Source organism: Chionomys nivalis, chromosome 4, assembly GCF_950005125.1.
Source record: "Chionomys nivalis chromosome 4, mChiNiv1.1, whole genome shotgun sequence".
NCBI lineage: Eukaryota > Metazoa > Chordata > Mammalia > Rodentia > Cricetidae > Chionomys > Chionomys nivalis.
Genome location: NC_080089.1, coordinates 100,739,185 through 100,760,879, shown reverse-complemented (window position 1 = coordinate 100,760,879; position 21,695 = coordinate 100,739,185). Strand labels below are relative to the sequence as shown.

The 21,695-nt window shown below is 38.1% G+C and overlaps 1 protein-coding gene across 2 annotated transcripts in view; it reads left to right on the top strand.

Moving 5' to 3' along the window:
* The window catches only part of Dnajc13 (DnaJ heat shock protein family (Hsp40) member C13), a 122,541-nt gene that overhangs the window by 52,631 nt on the left and 48,215 nt on the right, over positions 1-21,695 (top strand). For both annotated transcript variants that reach the window (XR_009056975.1, XM_057766478.1), the window contains exons 15-29: positions 559-714; positions 1,381-1,437; positions 3,647-3,768; positions 4,250-4,325; positions 4,532-4,627; positions 5,506-5,649; positions 9,049-9,131; positions 11,096-11,249; positions 14,275-14,378; positions 14,463-14,622; positions 15,922-15,984; positions 16,629-16,730; positions 18,902-19,006; positions 20,058-20,260; positions 21,312-21,396. Coding sequence is in view for 1 of the 2 variants with exons in the window: in XM_057766478.1 (XP_057622461.1) it covers positions 559-714; positions 1,381-1,437; positions 3,647-3,768; positions 4,250-4,325; positions 4,532-4,627; positions 5,506-5,649; positions 9,049-9,131; positions 11,096-11,249; positions 14,275-14,378; positions 14,463-14,622; positions 15,922-15,984; positions 16,629-16,730; positions 18,902-19,006; positions 20,058-20,260; positions 21,312-21,396 (1,710 nt within the window). In the remaining variant the exon portion in view is untranslated. The remainder of the gene's footprint in view (positions 1-558; positions 715-1,380; positions 1,438-3,646; positions 3,769-4,249; positions 4,326-4,531; positions 4,628-5,505; positions 5,650-9,048; positions 9,132-11,095; positions 11,250-14,274; positions 14,379-14,462; positions 14,623-15,921; positions 15,985-16,628; positions 16,731-18,901; positions 19,007-20,057; positions 20,261-21,311; positions 21,397-21,695) is intronic.

The following is a 21,695-nucleotide window of genomic DNA, read 5'->3' as shown; positions in this document are numbered from 1 at the left end:
TGTGAGCTTAGCTGTCATGTGGGTGTTGGGGTCTGAACCCAGGTTGCCTGCAAGCACAACAAACATTAACTGCTGTGTTAACTGCATGCCTTTAATTCCAGGACACGAGGTAGAGACAGACAGATCTCAGAGTTCGAGGCCAGCCTGGTCACAGAGTGAGTTCTGTGACAGCCAGAGCTACACAGAGAAGCCCTTTTTTGAAAAACAAAACAACAACAACAAAAAGTTAACTGCTGAGCCAGTTTTCAGGCCTGTGATTGCTTTCTTTCTTTGCCCCACTCAGTTACAGATTAACTTTAGATAGAATGCATTTTCGAGAAATTTGGAACAGTCTCTTGAGCTTTGACTGAATTTTAATTGTTTCTTTTGAAGATAATAAGCAATGGATTTGCTTTATTGGCTAATAAATAAGTACTTAAATATCATGAATTTGAATCTATTGAAAAATTCAGGTCATTATTTATGTCTGACACCAGAATTAAGAGACATGAACTTGTCATTGCTGTGTTGGAACTGGAGCTCACTGTCTGTTCTAAGCAATGTACTGCTTTCTTTCAGGATCATGGGACTGGTGCCCTAGTAATTAGTTCACTCTTGGACTTCCTTACCTTTGCCCTCTGTGCTCCATATAGTGAGACAACCGAAGGGCAGCAGTTTGATATGCTCTTAGAGATGGTAGCCTCCAATGGAAGAACCCTCTTTAAGCTCTTTCAGGTGAGCCTGTCTAATGACTGCACTGACTGAATGATTACATGAAGAATTTTTGCTTCCCCACCCTTTCCAGTGCAGGATCAGTAATTCAGGGCCTTGGCTGTGTACCAAGGCAAGCACTCCACTGCTGAGTTCTACCCACAGCTGGATCAGAGAGTTCAATAGTGTGTACACTTCCATTGTACAGTGTAGCCATGGACATCACCATGTCAGAAGATTTTTAATTGCAGGTTTCTTGGTATTTCATGTAGAGCTTTCCACATGCTATTGACTGCTGTTGTGTATACTTTTCCAAGTGAAAAGCTTACTTTGCAGGGAAGGACTTAAAGTTCCCTTTCTTTACAAATGTCCAAATAATCAAATGAGTTTTAACCACATTTACATATATGAGATTTTAGTATTATTAGCGTTGCTTCAAATCATTCAAATTCAGGTAATGATTGTATATATTTTTATTCATGTAAGTGTTGCCTGTTTTCCACCTACGTAGACCAGCTTGTTTAAAATTTGACTCTGATCTGACTTAGAGATGTATCTTTTCCTGATTGGTTTTCCTAGTTTGTTGCTTTAACTTGCACAAATTGTTGTGTATGCTCCTTAGGCCTGACAGCTAAATGTGTCAGAATGAAATTCTCTTATTCACTGATGTTTTCCCTTTCATTTTAAAAGCATCCTTCCATGGCAATTGTAAAGGGAGCTGGATTGGTTATGAAGGCAATAATAGAGGTGAGAGAATAATTTTGAAGTCTTAAAGTTCCTGGAATTTTGATTGATTCTTTTAACTGACTTTGACAACATTGCCATTCAGTCTTTGGGAAACTTTCAGTTCTCTGGGTAAGAAAGACAGTTTTAGATCCTTATTCAGAGTGTGAGCATAGAGCTCATGCTGGAAACACATTTATACTGACACCTCCACTTATTTGCTTATTTGCTGCGTCATAAAGTCAGCTTTCTTCCATGTCCCTTGATGGTGGGTGCATTGAATTTGAGATATGGAGGCTGTGCCGGGATCTGCTGTGGAAAAGTTAATGGGAAAAGGATGCCATTGTGAGTGATAAATAGCAGAAGTCCCTGCTGTGGTCGCTAAGCTGTAGGCATCAGGACTCATTGTAGCCATGAGATGCTGGTTCTGCAGGGTCAGTGCTTTAGCCTTCTGTTGTTAAAAGATAAAGTCATGGGCTAAACAGATGGCTGAGTGATTAAGAGCACTGATTGCTCTTACAGAGGAGTCTGGTTCAATTCTCAGCACTGAAGTGACTCCCAGCAGTATTTCATTTCAGTTCTTTGGGATCTGTTGCCCTCTTCTGGCTTCTGTGAGCAATGCATGCATTTGGTGCACAGATAAGAACAGGCAAAAATAAAATAAAATCTTTTAAAAAAATTGAAAGGTAAAATCATAGTTACCAAATAGCAGCTGCATTCTGTGATGTTTTTGGTGCCATTAGTCTAAGTGGCTTTTGAATTCTTGTATCCTTTTTATGTCATGCTAGCAGTTCAGATGAAATGTGAGATTCTGTTCATCACAAAACTTGACTATTGTGGTGCATAAAAACAACTTGATGAAAAGCAAAGAATTAGTTTGCCCTTGAGTATTTGCATGCAAAGAAAACTTTTTTTAAAAGGATGTAGACATCAAACTGGTTAGAACAGCAAAGTTTGCTTTGTTTCTGTCATGCACGTTTAGTGTATATATACAGTGCTGAATTCTAAATTTCCCACTCCAGCTAACAGGTTCTAAAAATGGCTACCACATCCTTCACTTTTGCAGAGCTCATGGCAGCCAGGCACAGTTAGGACCCTGATGTCAGTCTTCTCTTGACACTGTTCTTCCAGCATTTGCCATTCCTATAATAGAAGCATTCATCCTTTATAAACAAGGCACTGACCTTGGGCTTCCCAGACAGATATCACATTCAATTTATAGCAAGTGATTAGACCTCATGTCTATGAAAGATATAATTTGTACACAGTCTTGGCAAGTAGTGCAAATGTATGTAAACCTTGAAGGAAATGTTCTGATATTCAGTAAAAAGAAACACAAGTGACAAATAAAAATAACCTATTTTTAATCACTGAGAAATTCATAAGCATTTTGGTGAGTTTACCCTCAGATTGCATACTGTTCAAAGTGATGCATGTGGTCCGGGTATGTGGCACACACCTTTAATCCCAGCACTCTGGAGACAGAAACATGTGGATCTCTGAGTTGGAGGTCAATCTGATCTACATAGCAAGGTCTAAGTCACCAGAGCTATGTACTGAGACCCTGTCTTTCAGACAGGACAGAACATAATGATGTGCACACACATGGTACTATGTTCCAGGCTTGCATTCATCTTGTGTGTTGTGTGCTTGTACTTTCTTATTCACACAGGCATCTTGGCTGCTTCATAGAGCAGAGTATCTTATGTATTACATTGCCTTTTGGAGTCAAAATGCTTGTATTATCTTAGTATTTATATTCAGTATTTATATACCGGTTATATTTCAGTATTTTCAGTAGTCCTGGTATGTTGCTATTGCCAAAATAAGTCTGTGTACGTGAAGTAGGATTGGAATAAAGAGTTGCCCCACATCACACTGTCCTTTAATAACAAAAGTCTAACTTGTATATGTCTTCGATAGGAATTGCTATTCTCCCTATGCCACCTTTCCCTGTGATTAGCTGATAAACACTCAAGAAATCATCCTACTTTTAATATTAAATTCAGCAACGCATAATTCATAGGTAAATTTAGCTGGAAATTAAGCTTCATTCCAAAGACACAACATTAGCTGCAGTCCCTGGTGTTTTTGGGGGGGGGTAACTAGAAGTTACTTTTATTTTATTGTATACTACCTGATTCTTTGTGTCAAGCTGCAGGACTGGTTTTATAAAGCTGGCAGAGTTTGTTCTAGATAGCTTTTTAGGGACCATCTTTCCCTTTTTCCAAAGGAAGGTGACAAAGAGATTGCTACTAAGATGCAGGAGCTTGCCCTAAGCGAGGGCGCCTTACCCCGACACTTGCACACTGCGATGTTTACAATCAGTTCAGATCAACGCATGCTTACAAACAGGTAAGTTGTTTAATTCTCATAAACTAACTTTCTGCTAAGGTCATATTTCTACATTGTATGAACAAAGAGAGTTAGTATTATGCCAGCATTCCACTTTCTTTTGATCCTCTCAGTTCCATGAAGGATGGAATGATTATTGTCTCTGTTCATGGATAATTTGGGATAGGATTGGGGGAGGGTGGGATCTGGTTCTTTTTCACAGTCCTGAGAGGGGAACTTAGAGAAGGCATTCTAGAAACTTAGGAATCTTCAGTATAGACCCAGGCCGTTTTGTTTCTTTGGACTGTTTGCATCACACAGCCCCACATGGGAAGCTTTCAGGGTTAATTTTTTTCAGGGTTAATTAAATTTTGACAGTTTTTAACATCTAAATTATTTTTCGTAGCCACATTTCTTACAATTATGAAATTTGTTCTTTAAAATTCCTTTCTGTTCTAGCATAGCTAAAGCAGAAACCCTTCTCAACGTCTGCTTTTTTCAGACAGCTAAGTAGACATCTAGTGGGACTCTGGACAGCTGATAATACAACCGCCACAAACTTGTTGAAACGCATTTTGGTGAGTCCACTGAGGAAAAGAAAAGCTTTTTTTCTATGCCTGTCAGACAGAATTTATGATGTTATTCACACCTTAACTGAAAAGGCGTGCACTCTAGGACATCCACACAAGTTGCCCCAGTGACCAAATTGTGTAGTGTTAGCATGTTTGGGTTTTGACAGCGATTTTCTTTTGTTTTGAATATGGGTTTTCTATTTTGTTGTTAGCCACCAGGCTTGTTGGCATACCTGGACAGCTCAGATCCAGTTCCGGAGAAGGATGCTGACCGCATGCACGTCAGAGACAATGTGAAAATAGCAATGGCAAGTACTGTCCAGACTGGCTCTTTGGGGCTACAGTGCTATCGTACCTCTTCTCTGGAAGACTAAAACCCAGAAAACAAGAGCTGCTTTGAGTCCTGAAGGTTACGTCTCATAAAATCCACCTGTTTCAAATTGTACAGCTAATTAACTTTTAATAGACCCACAGAGTTGTGCCACTATCACCACAGTCTAATTGTATGAATGGTAGTATGTTTTTCTCTAATTCAACTTAACAATCATACATTCAAAAGTGGTTTTCTTTAGAAATTTCAAATGTATGTGGTATTTTATAAAGAGGATGGCAATAGGGATAAATGCTGAATACAAGTTACTTGTAACTTTTTCTCTTTCATTAGCTCTGTTAATTATGACTGCCCTGAGCTGGATGTGATGGCACACACCTTTAATTCCAGCTCTTGGTAGGCAGAGGCAGGCAAATCTCTTGTCTACATAATGAGTTTCTTGCTATCCAGGGCTACATAGTGGGAACCTGCCGCCAAAATACATCCATCCATCCATTCATACATACATACATACCTACATAGTGAGTTCCAAGTCACCCAGGGCTACATAGTGGGAGCCTGCCACCTAAATAAATAAATAAGAAAAGAAAAATGTACTGTCCCTGAGTTAATTCTCAAAGTATTTCTCATGTTGCGGTGTGATGTTTCTTACATCTTCCTCACCATCTTCAAACATGAGTGAGGAGACTGATTCTCATATAGGAAGTTTTATTCCTTATAGAAGTTTTCACTTCTGTTTCTTCATTAAACTCTATAGTTTTTATTTTCTTATTTGAAATAGTGTAACCCAGCTGTGTATAGTTTTAAGACAAATGTGATAGTAGTTAAGTAATGAATTTCAATATTACATTACAGGATCAGTATGGAAAATTTAATAAAGTTCCTGAGTGGCAAAGACTAGCTGGAAAAGCTGCCAAAGAAGTTGAAAAGTTTGCCAAAGAAAAAGTTGATCTTGTGTTGATGCATTGGAGGGATAGGATGGGCATTGCTCAAAAAGAGGTATGTGTTTACTTAGGAGAAAGGTTCAGTGTGTGTGTGTACAGTTTTTTTTTAAATATTTATTTATTATGCATACAGTATTCTGCCTGCCTGTATGCCTGAATACCAAAAGAGGGCACCAGATCTCATTATAGATGGTTGAAAGCCACCATGTGATTGCTGGGAATTGAACTCAGCACTTCTGGAAGAACCTCTGAGCCATCTCTCCAGCTGTGTGTACAGTTAAAGAAAAGAAGTTATGAGTTTGAAAAGAACAAGGAGGTTTGGAGGGAAGAAAAGGGAAAGGAGAAATTATATAATTTCTGTCTCAAAAATTATTTTTAAAAAAGAGGTAAAAAGGGAATGTATCTTAGTTCAGACCCATTCATTCACAGGTGTGGCATTCAGATATTCCTGACAGAATACTCAGAGCTTAAAAAAAATTAATGTCACTTAATTCTGATTCATATTTTCCTCAGTTACTAGTTTGGATAATTAATGATTAAAATTTTAGTTAGATAATATAAAATTGCCGTATTAAATTTTCTCCTACATATTCAAATTTTCATGTTTTGTCTTGCAAATGCAAAATATAGTATACTTGTTTGCCTGTTTTATTCAGAACTAAGCACATTTTTGTGATACTCTTCCTTGAACCAGTGTCAGAGGTGAAGTTTGTTTCATTCTTCTGACACATGCCATGTAAGTCCCTGCAGCCTGCACACTCTGTCATGGGTGGTGCATAGGTTAAGTATGAACAGAGTGCTCTTTGGGAGCTGACTTACTCTCAGTTTTTCTGATGGCACCTCACAATGTCTTTATTTTGGAAGATTATTTCCTTATTCAAAGAAAATAATTTTCACCTTCAAATGGATTTCTAATAAGTTGCCAGACTGCCTAAATATAAAAGAACAAACATGTTGTGTATTGATCTGAAATTTGGATCTATCTTGAGTTATTTAGAAGTTAAGAATGATAGGTTAATGCTAACTTGTCTGCATGATGACTACAGTGTGAAGAGCCACTAAGAGGCTGTCAGGCTTCTGGGTGGAGCACACCGAGGTCGAGGCTGTGCTTGCTAGCCCCATCACCCACTACTCAAGTTGCAGTCTTTTCAGAAATGTACTTTCCCTCTTTCTAAAATCAGAATAGCATTACTTCCCATCTCTGTCTTACGTAGTTGCTTTGATGTACAAATTAGATAATTAAAGCACTATGTAGATATCTGTCCATGACAGTTCTGCTGCAGCATTTGAAATACATGTATGTATGATTAAAATATTTTTCAGTTCTTTAAAATTGCAAGTTCCTGACTTCAGCCAGTTAAGCCCATTTCTAAAGTAATGGTTATTTCAACTTTTTAAATACAGTTAACATATCATTGCCAAAAAGTTTTCAGTATCTAATATCATGTGTAACTTTTATAAAACATACATAATCCTGAACATGAAGCTGCTTAGCTAGCAAAAGGATATCTGTTGCAACAATGACTTAGAGGAGAAAGAAATATTTTTAGTACCAAAACTATCTTACTGATATGTTGGTATTATTTGCATTGTATAGCTACAATTTTGAGCACATGGTTGAAAATATTTGAGTCATGAAGATGAACTGATTATTACTTGGTTTGTATATTGTTTTTAACACTAATTTATGAAGGAAACAGAGGTTAAGTTTTGTGGCTGTCACCTGCATAGAAACAAACAACATCAGAATGGTGGTGTTTGTGGTGGTCTGTACCTTTCTTAATCTGACTGCCCAATTTTGAGAGAGCTACATCTCTTAGAATGAGATATTCACGGGGCCAGTTTCAACTGCTGTTGATGCTATGTGTTAGATTAGGAGCAGCCTTTGGTTAATGCTGACTAATTGATTAAATTTAATTAATTAACTAATTAATTTGGCGTTTTTGTTGTTTTGGTACATGTTTTGTGCTTTCAGTTTAAGAATTTTGTTTTTTAGCTAGTAATGATATTAAGCTTAATTTTGTACACTTATGAGGAATTTATTATTTTTATTGTATGAAATTTGTATTTTTACTATTCTAAACTGCTGTCGATGTATATGAAAGGATGGGAATTTAATGAAAGCACTGTATTGTTGTTGCCTTATTTTGGATTTTGGCTTTTAACTGGGCCTTTCTAGAACTTACCTTTTAGCTCTCCAGCCACCCACCTCAGCCTCTGTGCCATGTCACTGGAAGTACTTCTGATTTCTAATGAGAAGTTTTCAGTAAAGAATTGAGTTTTTATAAACACCAAACTTACACTTATTCAAGTCAGTTTGTGTTAGTTTTTATGATGGTGTATGGAATTAAATTTTATTGTAAACACTTCCATACATAACCAGTAAGTTGTATTTCAAACAGTTTATTTTTTTTCAGATTTAGTCTTTATTTTTATTCATTCTATGCCATATAGTCTGTTTTCTTGTTTTATCTGAATTGCCACACTAATGAAGTCTAGACTTCAGGTTTTTATACCACTCTGTGCTTTGTGCTTGTTAATCAAGGATTAGGGTTTTCATGTCTGAAATATGTACAGTTACACTTAGAGCAGGTACCCCTAAGGCCATGATAACCTTCAAGGATTGTTTAAGATCATCTCTACCTTCCAATTGCAAATCTTACACAGCTACCTATTTCAGAAACAGGGTTCAGTGCTTTATAGGAGTTCTGAGGTCTACAGCTGCCGAAAATTTGAGTTATAGGTTTCAAAAAACAGGTAGCCCTCCCATTGAAAAGTGGAGATGATTTATATCGGTGACATTCTTGTTTAATTTGTATTATAAGTAACAGCTTACCAAATTTAGATTTATACTATCCTTTTTATATTTTTCACCTCATTTTTTTTCCTTTTTACAATTAAATTCAGGACAAAAACCATATGGTGAGTTAAGCCCTTTACATGTGTAAAGTGTGCTGAACTGGCGTGTGGCATTGTCTTGACATGCTTTAGTGTTTCCATCTGACTTCACATTACCTTGATGCAATGCTAATTTCTTCCCCATCAGCCGCTTCCATGTGTGCTCGCCCCTCTTGGCTTTGGGAGTGGTGTAATAATGTAATGTTTTTACACTTGTTATGTTTTTTCATGAATTTTTATTAATTGCATGTAAATGTTTGAAGCAAATCAGTTTTTAACTTGTAAACTTTCCTTGTGGTAGTGTAAACATTATAGCTTTGGTGTTGAAATAGCAATTTTTGGTTACATGGGCGATATTTGAGCATCAGTGAAAACAATTGCTAGCAGATGATTTGGAATGGTTAATGTTACGTACTGTTTCACTAAGTTAGCTTCTGCCAGCTTGACAAACACAGTTGCTCAGTTTTTAGGTGATGTCCTGCTGCCGGGTCTGATGGGTTTGTTTAGTGGCTATGTTGTGTGCTGTGTAGTTGGACTTGTTTGTTTTCTTTTCTAGAACATAAATCAAAAGCCAGTAGTTCTTCGAAAAAGAAGACAAAGAATAAAAATAGAAGCGAATTGGGATCTCTTCTATTACAGGTAAACTTGAGGCCTCTCCTCCTGGAGGAAGTGGGGCAGATTGTCCCTCAGGGAACAGTGACTTATGCTGCAGATACAGATCCTGAAGATGGAACTGTTAAGATTAGCTCCATTAGACATGCTCTTATAAAGTTAAGGCTAAGTCAGCCATCCCAGGAGCTTAAGTTATTTTAAGAATTTTATTAAGCCTTAGTGTTGATTACATAGGCTACTCCTGTGGCTTAGAATTAGCTGCTTACCTACCTTCAGCCATGTTCGAAGTGGAGTCTTAAAAGTGGTGGATGATAGCCGAGCAGTTGTGGTGCACACCTTAAATCCCAGCACTTGGGAGGCAGAGGCAGGTGGATCTCTGTGAGTTGAAGGCCAGCCTGGTCTACAGAGGGAGTTCCGGAACAGGCTCCAAAGCTACAGAGAAACTCTGTCTCAAAAAGCCAGGATAAAAAAAAAAGAGATGAATGCCTTCAATAGCCAAGATCAAAAAACTGATGACAACTTATGCTGGAGAGGTTGTGGGGAAAGGGAACACTTATGCATTATGGTGGGAGTGCAAGCTGGTACAGCCCCTCTGGATGTCAGTATGGTGATTTCTCAGAAAATTAGGAAACAACCTTCCTCAAGACCCAGTAATACCACTTTTGGGTATATATCCAAAGGATGCTCAATCGTGCCACAAGGACATGTGCTCAACTATGTTCATAGCAGCTTTGTTTGTCATAGCCAGAACCTGGAAACAACCTAAATGCCCCTCGACCGAAGAATGGATAAGGAAAATGTGGTACATTTACACAGCAGAAAAAAATAATGACATCTTGAATTTTGCAGGCAAATGAATGGAGCTAGAAAACATTATTTTGACTGAGGTAACCCAGACACAGAAAGACAATTATCACATGTGCTCACTCATAGGTGGTTTTTAAACATAAAGCAAAGAAAACCAACCTACAAACCACAATCCCAGAGAACTTAGACAACAACGAGGACACTAAGAGAGACTTACATAGATGTAATCTACATGGGAAGTAGAAAGTAGAAAAAGACAAGATCTCCTGAGTAAATTGGGAGCAAGGGGACCTTGGAAGAGAGGAGAGGCAGGGAGGAGAGCAGAGAAAAATGTAGAGCTCAATAAAAAATCAATAAAAAAAAAAAGAGGTGAATGATGAAAGCCCAAGAAGATTGGTAAGAAATGAATGTCTGTTCTACTGGGCCTTCCACACGCTGATCCTGTCCCCTTCTCCCGGTGGACACACATTAGAGAGGTACTTTCAGGAAGACAGTTGCATGGTCTTTGAAAGTTCCTTAGGGTTACTCAGGGAGCTCAGTCTGGAGATGGTTTGAAAACATCCTGCATTAAGGTTAGGGTTAGACATTGCATACCATTTCAGGTATAGGATACCTTAAGTATATGCTTTGGATTTCTTCCTCAGGAATCTCAGTTGTAATTTTCCTTGAAGGCACCCTTGAAACCCTGAAGTGGCACTTGCTAAAGGGCTGCTGACTAATAAACAGCAGAAGTAAAATCCATTCACCACAGCCTAGGTTTTGTCCACATTTGTTGTAATTATTTTTCCTGCAGTCCTACAGAAACTCATTGGGTCATCTGTGAGGGCCACAGGTTGCCCTGAAATGGAATAACAGATGAGATTATTTTCTAATTTAAATTTTTATTAGCTACAAATAACTGAAACTGAAATATCCATTTCAAAGCTTCCTGCAAATTTATTTAATAGTATAAATTTTCAAAATAAAAGAATTATATAGTGAATGCCTATGTGTTTATTACAAGGTTCTACTATTGACATTTTACTGATTGCTTAACACAGAGTTTTGGGTTGGTTTTTTTTTTTTTCTTGGTAAAGTTTAATAATCTCATGATTTTCTTGCTTATTATAACGTGCAATAAGGGCTGTTGATAGATCTTGAGAGATGCTTGTTTCTTTCTATTTCCTGATTGCTTATATGTCTAGGTTTAGTCAAGACCATGCTAGATCAAACCTCATTTGGAATTTTAAAACACGAGAAGAGCTGAAAGATGCCCTTGAGTCTGAAATGAGAACGTTCAACATTGACAGAGAGCTTGGCAGTGCCAGTGTCATCTCCTGGAACCACCATGAATTTGAGGTACAGCTTTGTTTTCAGAAAACATTCATCTCAAAGAATAAAAGCATCTTTGGAGATTTAAAAATATTTATTTAACTGTGTCCTTAATATAACATAAAATATTGGAGAATTCTAATCTTTGTTTGAGACAAAAATAAAAAATGAATTTTGTTCAGTAACTTAACATTATACCTGAGAATTATGCATGACTTTTAGTAATAACTTTAACTTATGCATTCAAATCTGATCTTTGCATATTGTTGTGCCCCCATTTCTTTGACTTTAGTTTTTTTCTTTATTGAAATGTAGAGTTTTAAATTATGATTTTATTCTGGTTAAAACTATATTTTGCTACTTTGTTAAAGTAATTGATGTGAAGAGTGAGGAATAACACACATGGTGGATAATTTGATGTTTTTGAATATTTAAGTATATGAGTATGATGTATGTGATATTTATAGTGATGTGCTATGTGATGCTGTTTTGCTTATTCATGGAAAATCATATTGGCCAGTGACATTATAACCATTTTATTTGGTATTAAGCATGTTTTGGACTGTTTGCAAAAAAGCAGAATAATCCAGCAACATGCCTATCAGAGTGTATACCCATTGCTAAGTGATATATCATTGTATATAATTGAAACCAATGTATCCGACCATGTACAGAATCCTTCTGGCTTTGATCTTTAACCTAGTTAAATGTACTCAACACCTCCTTGGTTTAAGGCACCTGTAGTCTCCTGGGTTTCCTTTTCTGTGCACTCTTTTTCAATCTTCTTTACTCCCCTCTCATCTCCATGACCACAAGTTGGCCTGGTATCTTAGGGTTTCTATTGCAACAAGGAAACACCATGACCAAAAAGCAAGTTGGGGAGGAAAGGGTTATTTGGCTTAACAGTTACACATCGTAGTCCACCATTGAAGGAAGTCAGAGCAGAAACTCAAGACTGGAACCTGGAGACAGAAGCTGATGGCAGAGGCCATGAAGAGGTGCTGCTTACTGGCTTGCACCTCATGGCTTGTGTAGCCTGCTTTCTTATAGCGCCCAGGACCACCAACCAAGGAGTAGTACCACCCACAATGGGCTGAGCCCTCCTCATCAATCACTAATTAAGAAAATGCCCTATGGACTTGCCTACAGTCCAATTTTATGGAGGCATTTTCTTAATTGAGGTTTCCTTCCTCTCAGATGATTTCTGCTTATACCAAGTTTACATAAAACTAGCCAGCATACCCAGGGATAAGTTCTTGGGCCTCTTTTTATTTATATTCATTGCCTTAATGATCTCATCATCTTATGGTTTTGATTATTTTTTTCAAAAAGTTCATCAGTTTTTGTCTCCTGCTTAGGCTTTCTTTCCTAGAGAATGTACATACGTTCATCCTCAAATTGGACATATAATGGTCTTTCTTCAGGCTTGTGCTGTTTGACCTTCCTTCTTCTCTTGTAGTCTCTTTTGACCTTAGATAACAGATAGTTGTAGTAAGAGGCATTGAAACCATCTTGTATTCTACAAACCTGGTTTTGCAAGCAAATTCTGTCATATAGCCTTCAGAAATTATCCAGAACTCCCCTTTCTGTTGGACTGTACCACCATCAACCTTGCCTCCCTGAACTCTTGCCAACACAGTAGTGACAAGGTCGCCTGATTCATGAGCAGGCAGAGTGTTGGAGGTAGAGCTCAGTGCTGAAGTGCTTGTCAGTATTGCAATGAAACACAGAAGTGAGTGGATTGTATAAATCTCTGCTCAGTCCTTGGTGTGCCTGTGGCTTGTCACTTCATATACTGTTAGATTAGGTTCTTGATATGACTGCAGGGTCTGTGCCCCCCTCAAACCAAAATGTTTTCACTTTGACCTTATCTCATCCTTCTCCCCCACTCTGACTTTGTTCCATTTACACTGACCTCTTGGATACCACGTATTAGTACCTCAGGGTCTTTCTGCTTGATGTTAGCCTCTGCCTTTAAGAAATCTTCTTGGAAAGCCTTTTAATTTGTTTTCTCATCTCCTTCTTTGATGCCGTCATCTGATGGGCTTTCCCTGTCTGTGCTGTTAAAGCTTAGTTCCCTTTGTACGTAGGCATGTGTTTCTTTGCATTCCCTTTCCTTTCCACTTTCCTGCTTCACTCTTTAGCACTTACTAGCATCCATTCAATTTTTCATAGATACCTAAGATATATTTTTATTTATTCTTTCAGAACTTCATGCATGCATACAATATTTTTGGGTCCTATTCATTACACTTCCTCCTCCAACTCCTCCCAGATGTGCTTCCACACCTCCTTACAACTTCCTATCCTCTTATTTTTTAATAACCACCATCTGTCCAGTTAGTGCTGCCCGTCTATGCATAGGTGTAGGTTTATCTACTGGAGCATGGTCAGTCTTCTGGGGGCCACACTACTAGAGAAGCTGGTTTTCCCTCTCCTGGCAGCCATCAACTGTCAATAAATAGCAGTTCAGTTAGGTAGGACTCGTGCACCTCCCTTATCATGCTGTCTGGTGGTGACTGGCTTGTCTTGTGCAGCAGCCACAGCCATGGTGAGTGTGTGAGTGTAGTGGTCCTGTCAGGTTCAGAGGTCACGGTTTTGTTCTGATCCTCCCTAACCTCTGGCTCTCACCATCTTTCTCCTTTTTTTTCCTCAATGCTCAGATCCCACAGCTCTCTGGACAGCCAGTCTAGACAAGATGGAAAGCTGTAGGGGTACACCCAGTGATGACCTCTAGCCTTCACATACGCATGCATGTGTACACACACACACACACCCCCAAAAAAGTGTATTACCTGGTTTTTTAAGGAATGATAAACTCAGCCAGGGATGGTGGCACATGCCTTTAGTCCTGCACATGGGAGGCAGAGGTAGGCGGATCTCTGTGAGAGCAACCCCAGCCTGGTCTACAGAGTGAGTTCCAGGACAGCCAGGGCTACACAGAGAAAAAAGCAAACAAAACAGAAAGCAAACAAAAAGAAAAAGTTAAATTCTAAATAATAAAAAAAAAATCTATTATAGACTAAAATTGTGTTTATATTTGTTAATAAAGGTTAAGTATGAGTGCCTGGCAGAGGAAATCAAAATAGGAGATTATTACTTGAGATTGCTGTTGGAAGAAGATGAGAATGAAGAAAGCGGATCGATAAAGAGATCGTGAGTCCTATCTTTAAATCTCTTTAGGTTTGTTGTCACTATTTGTTTCTTGGTTATTTCTACTGACCCTCTTTTTAAATCTAGGTATGAATTTTTCAATGAGCTCTATCATCGCTTCCTGCTCACCCCAAAAGTAAACATGAAGTGTTTGTGTTTACAAGCCCTTGCGATTGTTTATGGCAGATGCCATGAAGAAATAGGGCCCTTCACAGATACAAGATACATCATTGGGATGTTAGAAAGGGTAAGGACACCATAAGGGAAGACCACTGTGTTTAGTGTCAGAACTAATTTGATCCTATCATAGTGACTTTCTGCATGAATTTTTCTTTAGTTGCTGTTATACTTGCTTAAGTTTAAGAAGAAGGCATAAGCATATAGCAGATGAATTAAAATTTGTCCATGCCAGTTTGTTCCATGCCCGTTTGTTTTTCCAGCTTTTTATTTTGAGTAGCTTTGGTGGCTAACTCACTATCTTGAAGTATGGTGAGCTCATCATGTATATACAAGAAATAGTAACTTGTAGACTTGTGTGTATCCTTGGGTTTTCACTTTTGAAAAAAAACCATAAATGCTTCTGACTTGTTAAATTTTAAAGTGTGAAGATAGTGAAGTTTCTTAGAAGACCCATGATTTTAAACAGGAAATAAGTCAGCATGCATTTTATTTTATGCAGTTTGCATTGGCACTCGAGCATGGGGTGTTTGTTAATTTGCTTGCTAGGCAGTGGATTTGCCTGTGATATTTGATGCAGAGTTTGTCCTTCACTCTTGAATTAGTCTTTATGTTCCTATATTTTTAACCATTTAAATATTAACAAGTTGTATGGAAGAGAACCATTTTACCAGTTTTCAGAATGCCCATCCATGCTTGTTCCAGTTGTCAACTCTCAGCCATTGCTTTTGGGAAAGTTTATGCAGCAAGCAGCACAGCCAGGATGAAACCCTGTTGCTTGCTATTAACCGAGCAACAGCATTGAGTCCTTTGATATTTTTTATTTGGAGGTGGAGCAGGGAGTGTTAGGATTTTTCTAAGTGGCCTAGGCTGCCTACAAACTCAGTGTTTAGCTCTGGCTGGCTTTGAACTTGCAATCCTTTTATCTCAGTTCCCCAAATGCTAGGATTAGAGCATGTACCACCATGCCTGCTTTGCTGTAGAGTCCTAAGTGCTCTTCCAGAGAACTGGAGAACTTAGAACACACTGTTTGTGTTTTAATAAGCAAGTATGTTTTTCCTTCTCACTTATGTTCATTTTAATGAAACACCAAACTTTTCCAAGTCAAAGGGTTTCACTTACTTTACTTTTCATGTCTCTTTAAAGCTAATATATTAGTTTGTATGACTCAATAATATCTTCCATTTTAGGAAATTAAATAAGTTCTATAAAATTGCATACAATGTAGGAATTGCAGTAATTGGCAGGCAGACACCTGTCTCTTAATGTTTCAAAGATGACTTTTTTTTATGAGTTGTCAGTTGATCTTGTGAAACTGTCTCATGAATATTTTATTCACTGTTGACTGAATTGTCATTTATTTCATTAGTGCACTGATAAACTTGAACGGGATAGACTGATCCTCTTCCTGAACAAGCTGATCCTTAATAAGGTACAGTATTCTGTATAAAATACACTGTCGTTTCCAAGTCATGTGTCTAAGCGCAGCTAACCTGTCAGTCAAGTCATCCAAAGACAGTTCTTTTCTTCTTTAGATGAGAAAACTAAGTGCTTTGGGTTTATAGTGGGGAAAGGTTTTTGGTTTTTGGTTTTGTTTTTTTTTTTTTGCCAATTTTCCTGAGTAGCCTGCCCTAGTGTTCTGAGTGCTAAATGAAACCCCTTCCTTTACATTACAGAAACAGATGGAGGTGCTGGAGGGTGGCTCAGAGGTAGAGCACTTGCAGAGTGTGTGTGTGTGTGGCACCACGTTAATGGGAACATTAAAAATTTTTAATGTAATATTTTACTTTTGTTATAGGGTAGCCTGTTTATTGATCAGCAGGAGAATTGTAGGATTAGAGTTTGTCATGCTGTTTTGTTTTTCTTGGGGGAGAGGGGTGCTTAACTCAGACCATATTTAAGTGAAAATTCTAAATGATCTTTTTATATTATAATTTTGTGCTTTTAGCCCTACAAACACCAAGTAAGTATAGTTGCAAGCCAGTCATTTCTAAAGAAATTCCATATGTGCTAGCACTAGAGAGTGTGCTGGGTTACAACACGGTTCAATTATGCAAAAATGTTTTCTTATTTTAGAAAAACGTTAAAGATCTCATGGACTCAAATGGCATTAGAATTCTTGTGGACTTGCTTACCCTTGCACATCTTCACGTGAGCCGGGCAACAGTTCCCCTGCAAGTATGTTTGCTTTCTAGCTCCTGCAAGCTTTGTGTTCTTTGGATACTGTAACATGAACGGTCCAGGCCTGCTTGTTTGTGTTTTCTGTCCTCCCACCAGGTCCCCCAGCTGTTTAGCACCAAAGAAAATCACACATAGGTCAACATAAATTATAAGCTGATTGGCCCATTAGCTCTAGCTTCTCACTGGCTAACTCTCACATCTTGATTAACCCATTTTTCTGATCTATGTTAGCCATGTGGCTCAGTACCATTTTTTTTTTTAGCTGGCAGCTCACATCCTGCTGCTTTGGTGGTCTGGGCAGGAGTGGGAGGAATCAACTTCCTCCTTCCCAGAATTCTCCTGTTCTCATTACATCATTTCTGCTTCCTGTCTGGTTTTCCTGCCTATATTTCCTGCCTGGCCAATTAGCGTTTATTTATAACATGATTGACAGAATACAGACAATTCTCCCTCAGGTACAAATTTAGAATCACAGGGGTCACTGAAATCTGCATTTGGGTTCATATACATGGCTGGCAAAACATTTCTCTAATAATTACAATAGTGCCAATGCAGGGAGATTAATGCATGCCAAAAAGGAATTATTACCACCAGAATCAGTTTTATTTCCTGATGCCATTTGTCTTTTATGGTCAAGGAACTGTATCTCTACTGTGGCTTGTTTTTGATGCGGTGTGACCGTTTGGTTAATTTCATTGGATATGTAACTAGAACATTCAGCATTGGCAAGCACCAAGAATATGTTTTACCCTAAGGCCACCACGGGTGTTATTCAAATCATCATATAACAAGACAAAGCCACCAGACCTTCCCTGGTGCTTGATTCAGAGAGATCTGTATTTTAGCTTAGAGAGCTATATTTTGATGTTTTTTAAGTCTTTAGATACAATTTAAAATTTTTTTTCTGGCTCAAGATGTTTTAATTATGACAAAAAAGCCTTTAAGTATTTTAGAATGGTTGTTTTCTGGTTTTAGATCTGAATAATAATACAGTGCTTATAAAGTACCATTGGGGTACTGTTCTGGAGTATATTTGCACCCTAAACCCTTAGTGGCCTGTGTGGTGGTTTTCATCATTTCCCCATTTGCAGCACAGAGGAGCAGAGGGACTGGGTGCATGCCCCTGTCACCTGTAAGCTCAAGCTCAGACCCAGAATTAGCTATAGGAAGCCTGGTGCTCCTAGCCATTCTGCTGTATTTACAGTTTGACTCTAACTGAAAGCTGATCATTACGGGGGTATTTAGAAACCATGATACACCAAAACTTAATAACATAAAACTCTATCTTTCAAAAACATTGATTAAGAAAACTATAAGAACTGTCTGTGTTGATAAAAGGAAAATTATTACAAATCTAATTTTTCTAATCTTCGTTAGCTTTGTCTGTGATCTGGAAATTGGCAACAGTCTGAGCCCAAAATAGTTCGTGTTGCTCTGCCCCCGTTAGGCATCTTATATTCATAGTCAGAGAAGGAAGTGGCATGTAGAAGATAGAGTAGGTAAGGTACAAGGAGTTGATTGCTGCCCACTTCTGCCCTACCTGAACATGTTTGAGCAGTTGGCTGCCTGTGGCTGGCTAAAGCTAAGCCTCAGCTGTCTGTTACATAAGTAGATTAGGAAATGGTTCGTTTGTTAGCTTACAACTCAGAGAGAGGTTTCAGGCAGAACCTAAGTGTGTGCAACAGCAGCAGCAGCTCAAGGCCAGACCTCACTCATTTTTACATCATGAGGAAGGACAGAAAATCTTTAACCTGCTGAAACCTATGCTGGCATTTCGACTCTGATCTAACTGCTTGCTGAAGTACAGTTTTCCTCCCCCAGAACCTTAATATGTTGAGCATTATGACTTCAGATTAATAATAGTTGTTTATTATATAATTACTTATAGTAATTTTTGCTGCTGAAACTTTAGTGCCGTAAGAATTTATTAATGGCCACAGGGAATGTAAGTGTTCTTAAATTTAGACAGATGAGTGAATTTAGGAAAAAACTTACATATATTAACAAAGAAATATCTTTCTTTGGCTGTTCCTTAGGCATTTAATCCTATTTCTAAAAGAATTTAAAAGAAAAAGTTTCAGACCAAAATTTGGTACTGAATAAATTGTTTATGGCACCTGCCCCTAAGATTTCTGTCTTGGAAATAACCGAAATCTCTTTTAACATAGAGCAATGTGATTGAAGCTTCTCCAGATATGAAGAGAGAGAGTGAGAAGGAATGGTATTTTGGCAATGCAGACAAAGAAAGGAGTGGTCCATATGGATTTCACGAGGTGTGTGCTGTGTAGGAACTTCATGTCATCTCTACTTTGTTGATGTTTCTTTGTGGAAAGAGTCTTCCTGCTTTAACCATGTAGCCTGGACTGACAGATGCTGACAGCACAGGTGTGCAGCATCATGCCTGGCAGGTCTTTGCCTTCTTATGCCCTCTTTTTTAGTATTCATTTAAATGTTCAGTGTTTCCTTCTAGATACAATTTTATGTATGCATGTATGTGTGTCTGTAAATGTCTGCCACATGTGTGCAAGAGCCCAAGCAGACCTGAATAGGGCATCAAATGCCCCAAAGCTGGAGGGACATGTGGCCATGAGCCACCTAACATGGGTGCTGGGAACGGAATTCAGGTCCTCTGGCCGAGCAGGAAGTACTCTTATCTTCAGAGCCAGCCCAAGAAGTTTAGTATCATTAAACTCATTGCTGTGTTTAGCACCTAAATCATACAGCTCCATTTCCTTCTAAAGTATTAGGTGACTTGAAGTTCCAGAGATGTACTTATGTGTACAGAACTGTGGTTCAGATCTTTCAAGGCTGTTCTTACAGGAGTATCACTCAAACAGTAGCATTGATTTTTTTTTCAATGAATTTTTATACAGTAACTATTACTATCTTAACTATAGATTATACAGTGCTTCACATGGTATAAGCATTAAATAGTACATGCTCATTCTGGAAGCCAAGAGTATCCCCCTTCACCACAGTATTTGGTGCTGTCCTCCTATCCCCCCCGCCCCAGTCTCGTCAGAATGAGGGACCAAGCCTTCTCATACATAATTTGGTTTCTGGCCACTTTATCATTTGTGCACTTTACCATGTTCTGCATACTTTTCTGTGGGCCAGATAGATGGTTATGCTTACCTCATCAGTCAGATTTGGGTTCCTGAAATGCTGTTGGCACGATCTCACGTATTCGTGGTATATTTGCCATATTGGCACATCACTGTCTCATAGTGGATTGTTTTTTATGTATTGTACTGATGTAGAAAACATTAGCAAACATTTGATTTGATTTTGTGTTTGTAATAATGATGCCTTCAATCAATTAAGATGCAAGAATTATGGGCCAAAGGAATGTTGAATGCAAAAACCAGATGTTGGGCTCAAGGCATGGATGGATGGCGACCTCTCCAGGCGATACCTCAGCTTAAGTGGTGCCTATTAGCCAGTGGGCAGGCTGTTCTGAATGAAACTGACCTTGCTACCTTAATACTGAACATGTTGATCACAATGTGTGGATATTTTCCAAGCAGGTACAATGTCATTAATGTTTTCATGACTAGCAGGGACTATCAGATATCCTGATTTCTCCGTTGTGTGGATATGTCCTCTGTAATGTTATAGGATTACTCTGGCAGTTTAAAACAAGGGTGTCCTATATGTGGCTTGGAATAGTGCTTCCTTGACCTTTAAACATTTTGAAACAGTTAAAAAGAAATAATTTGCAAGTTATATTAATGCGGTAACTGAAAACAACTTTTTCTGGGGGATTTCAAATAATTTTACATAAATTGATATCATTTGAACTCTAGCAGTGATAACAACCATAATATTTATATGGATTAGATAGGAATGTTTGGAAATAGATATCTATAGCCCATGTCCGTATTGAGTGCCAGCTCTTGATCTGCCTGGCTAGCCAGGCCTGCTGTTAAAGATGGGATAATTGACAGCTCACCCCACAAGACTATTACAAGCAAGAATTTGCTTCCTGTAACAATCACATATGTAACCTTTACCTGGAATATTTCAGTCTCCATAAAATATTTGCACACACATTTTGGTTTTGTGCTGTTCTAAAGATAGAAATGACTAAAAAATACATATCTTAACCTGTGTTTATCTCATAGTTCTCTTCAAAAATCAGGTTAGACTCAAAACCATACAATTAGCATTTAGAAATGGTAATGCATTAATTAAAGCTGTATTTGAAAAGTACTGACCATTGTTAAACTAAGGTTCAAGTTTGTTTGACAGAGCTTGATATAGGGCCTTTGTGGGGGGATTGTCCACAGACAGTGTGTTAGACAACAGAAAGTTTAATCAATTAAATAATAAATAAGAGTCTTTGGCTCTTCTAGGGTACTGTTTTTCAAGGAAATCTTATGGAAGGAAATGAAGTCATATTAAACAGCCAGTAGATTTAAACCAAATACCTAATCATGTTCCCAGCTGTATGAGAGCTTAGTCTTCATTTACAAAAGAGGAAGGTAACTTGCTTCATGCCTAGTAGAATGTCATATGCTCTGAACATACAAATTCCAATCAATATATTAAATGTTGACCTTAGAAAATATTTTCTAGGGATCAGGACAATGCCATCATTCGTCCTTTGCCCAGAGTGAAGCGACTGCTGTCAGACAGCACCTGCCTTCCCCATGTCATCCAGGTGGGTCACTTCTGGTTACCAAACTAGACACTGTTTTAAAGATTATCTTATCTTACTTTGTGTTGATTTCATTTTAACCCATTTCATTTTCATAAAGATGAACCCTGAGTTACATTTACTTCATATATCCTTTTTTAAAAAAATTAATTTTTTTTTGTGTGTGTGTATGGTGTTTTGCCTTAATGTATATTTGTATTCCATGTGCATGCCTAGTTTCCCTAGAAGCCAGAAGAGGGTATCAGGACCTCTGGAATTGGAGTTTCAGCTGGTTGTGAACTGCCTTGTAGGCTTTAGAAACC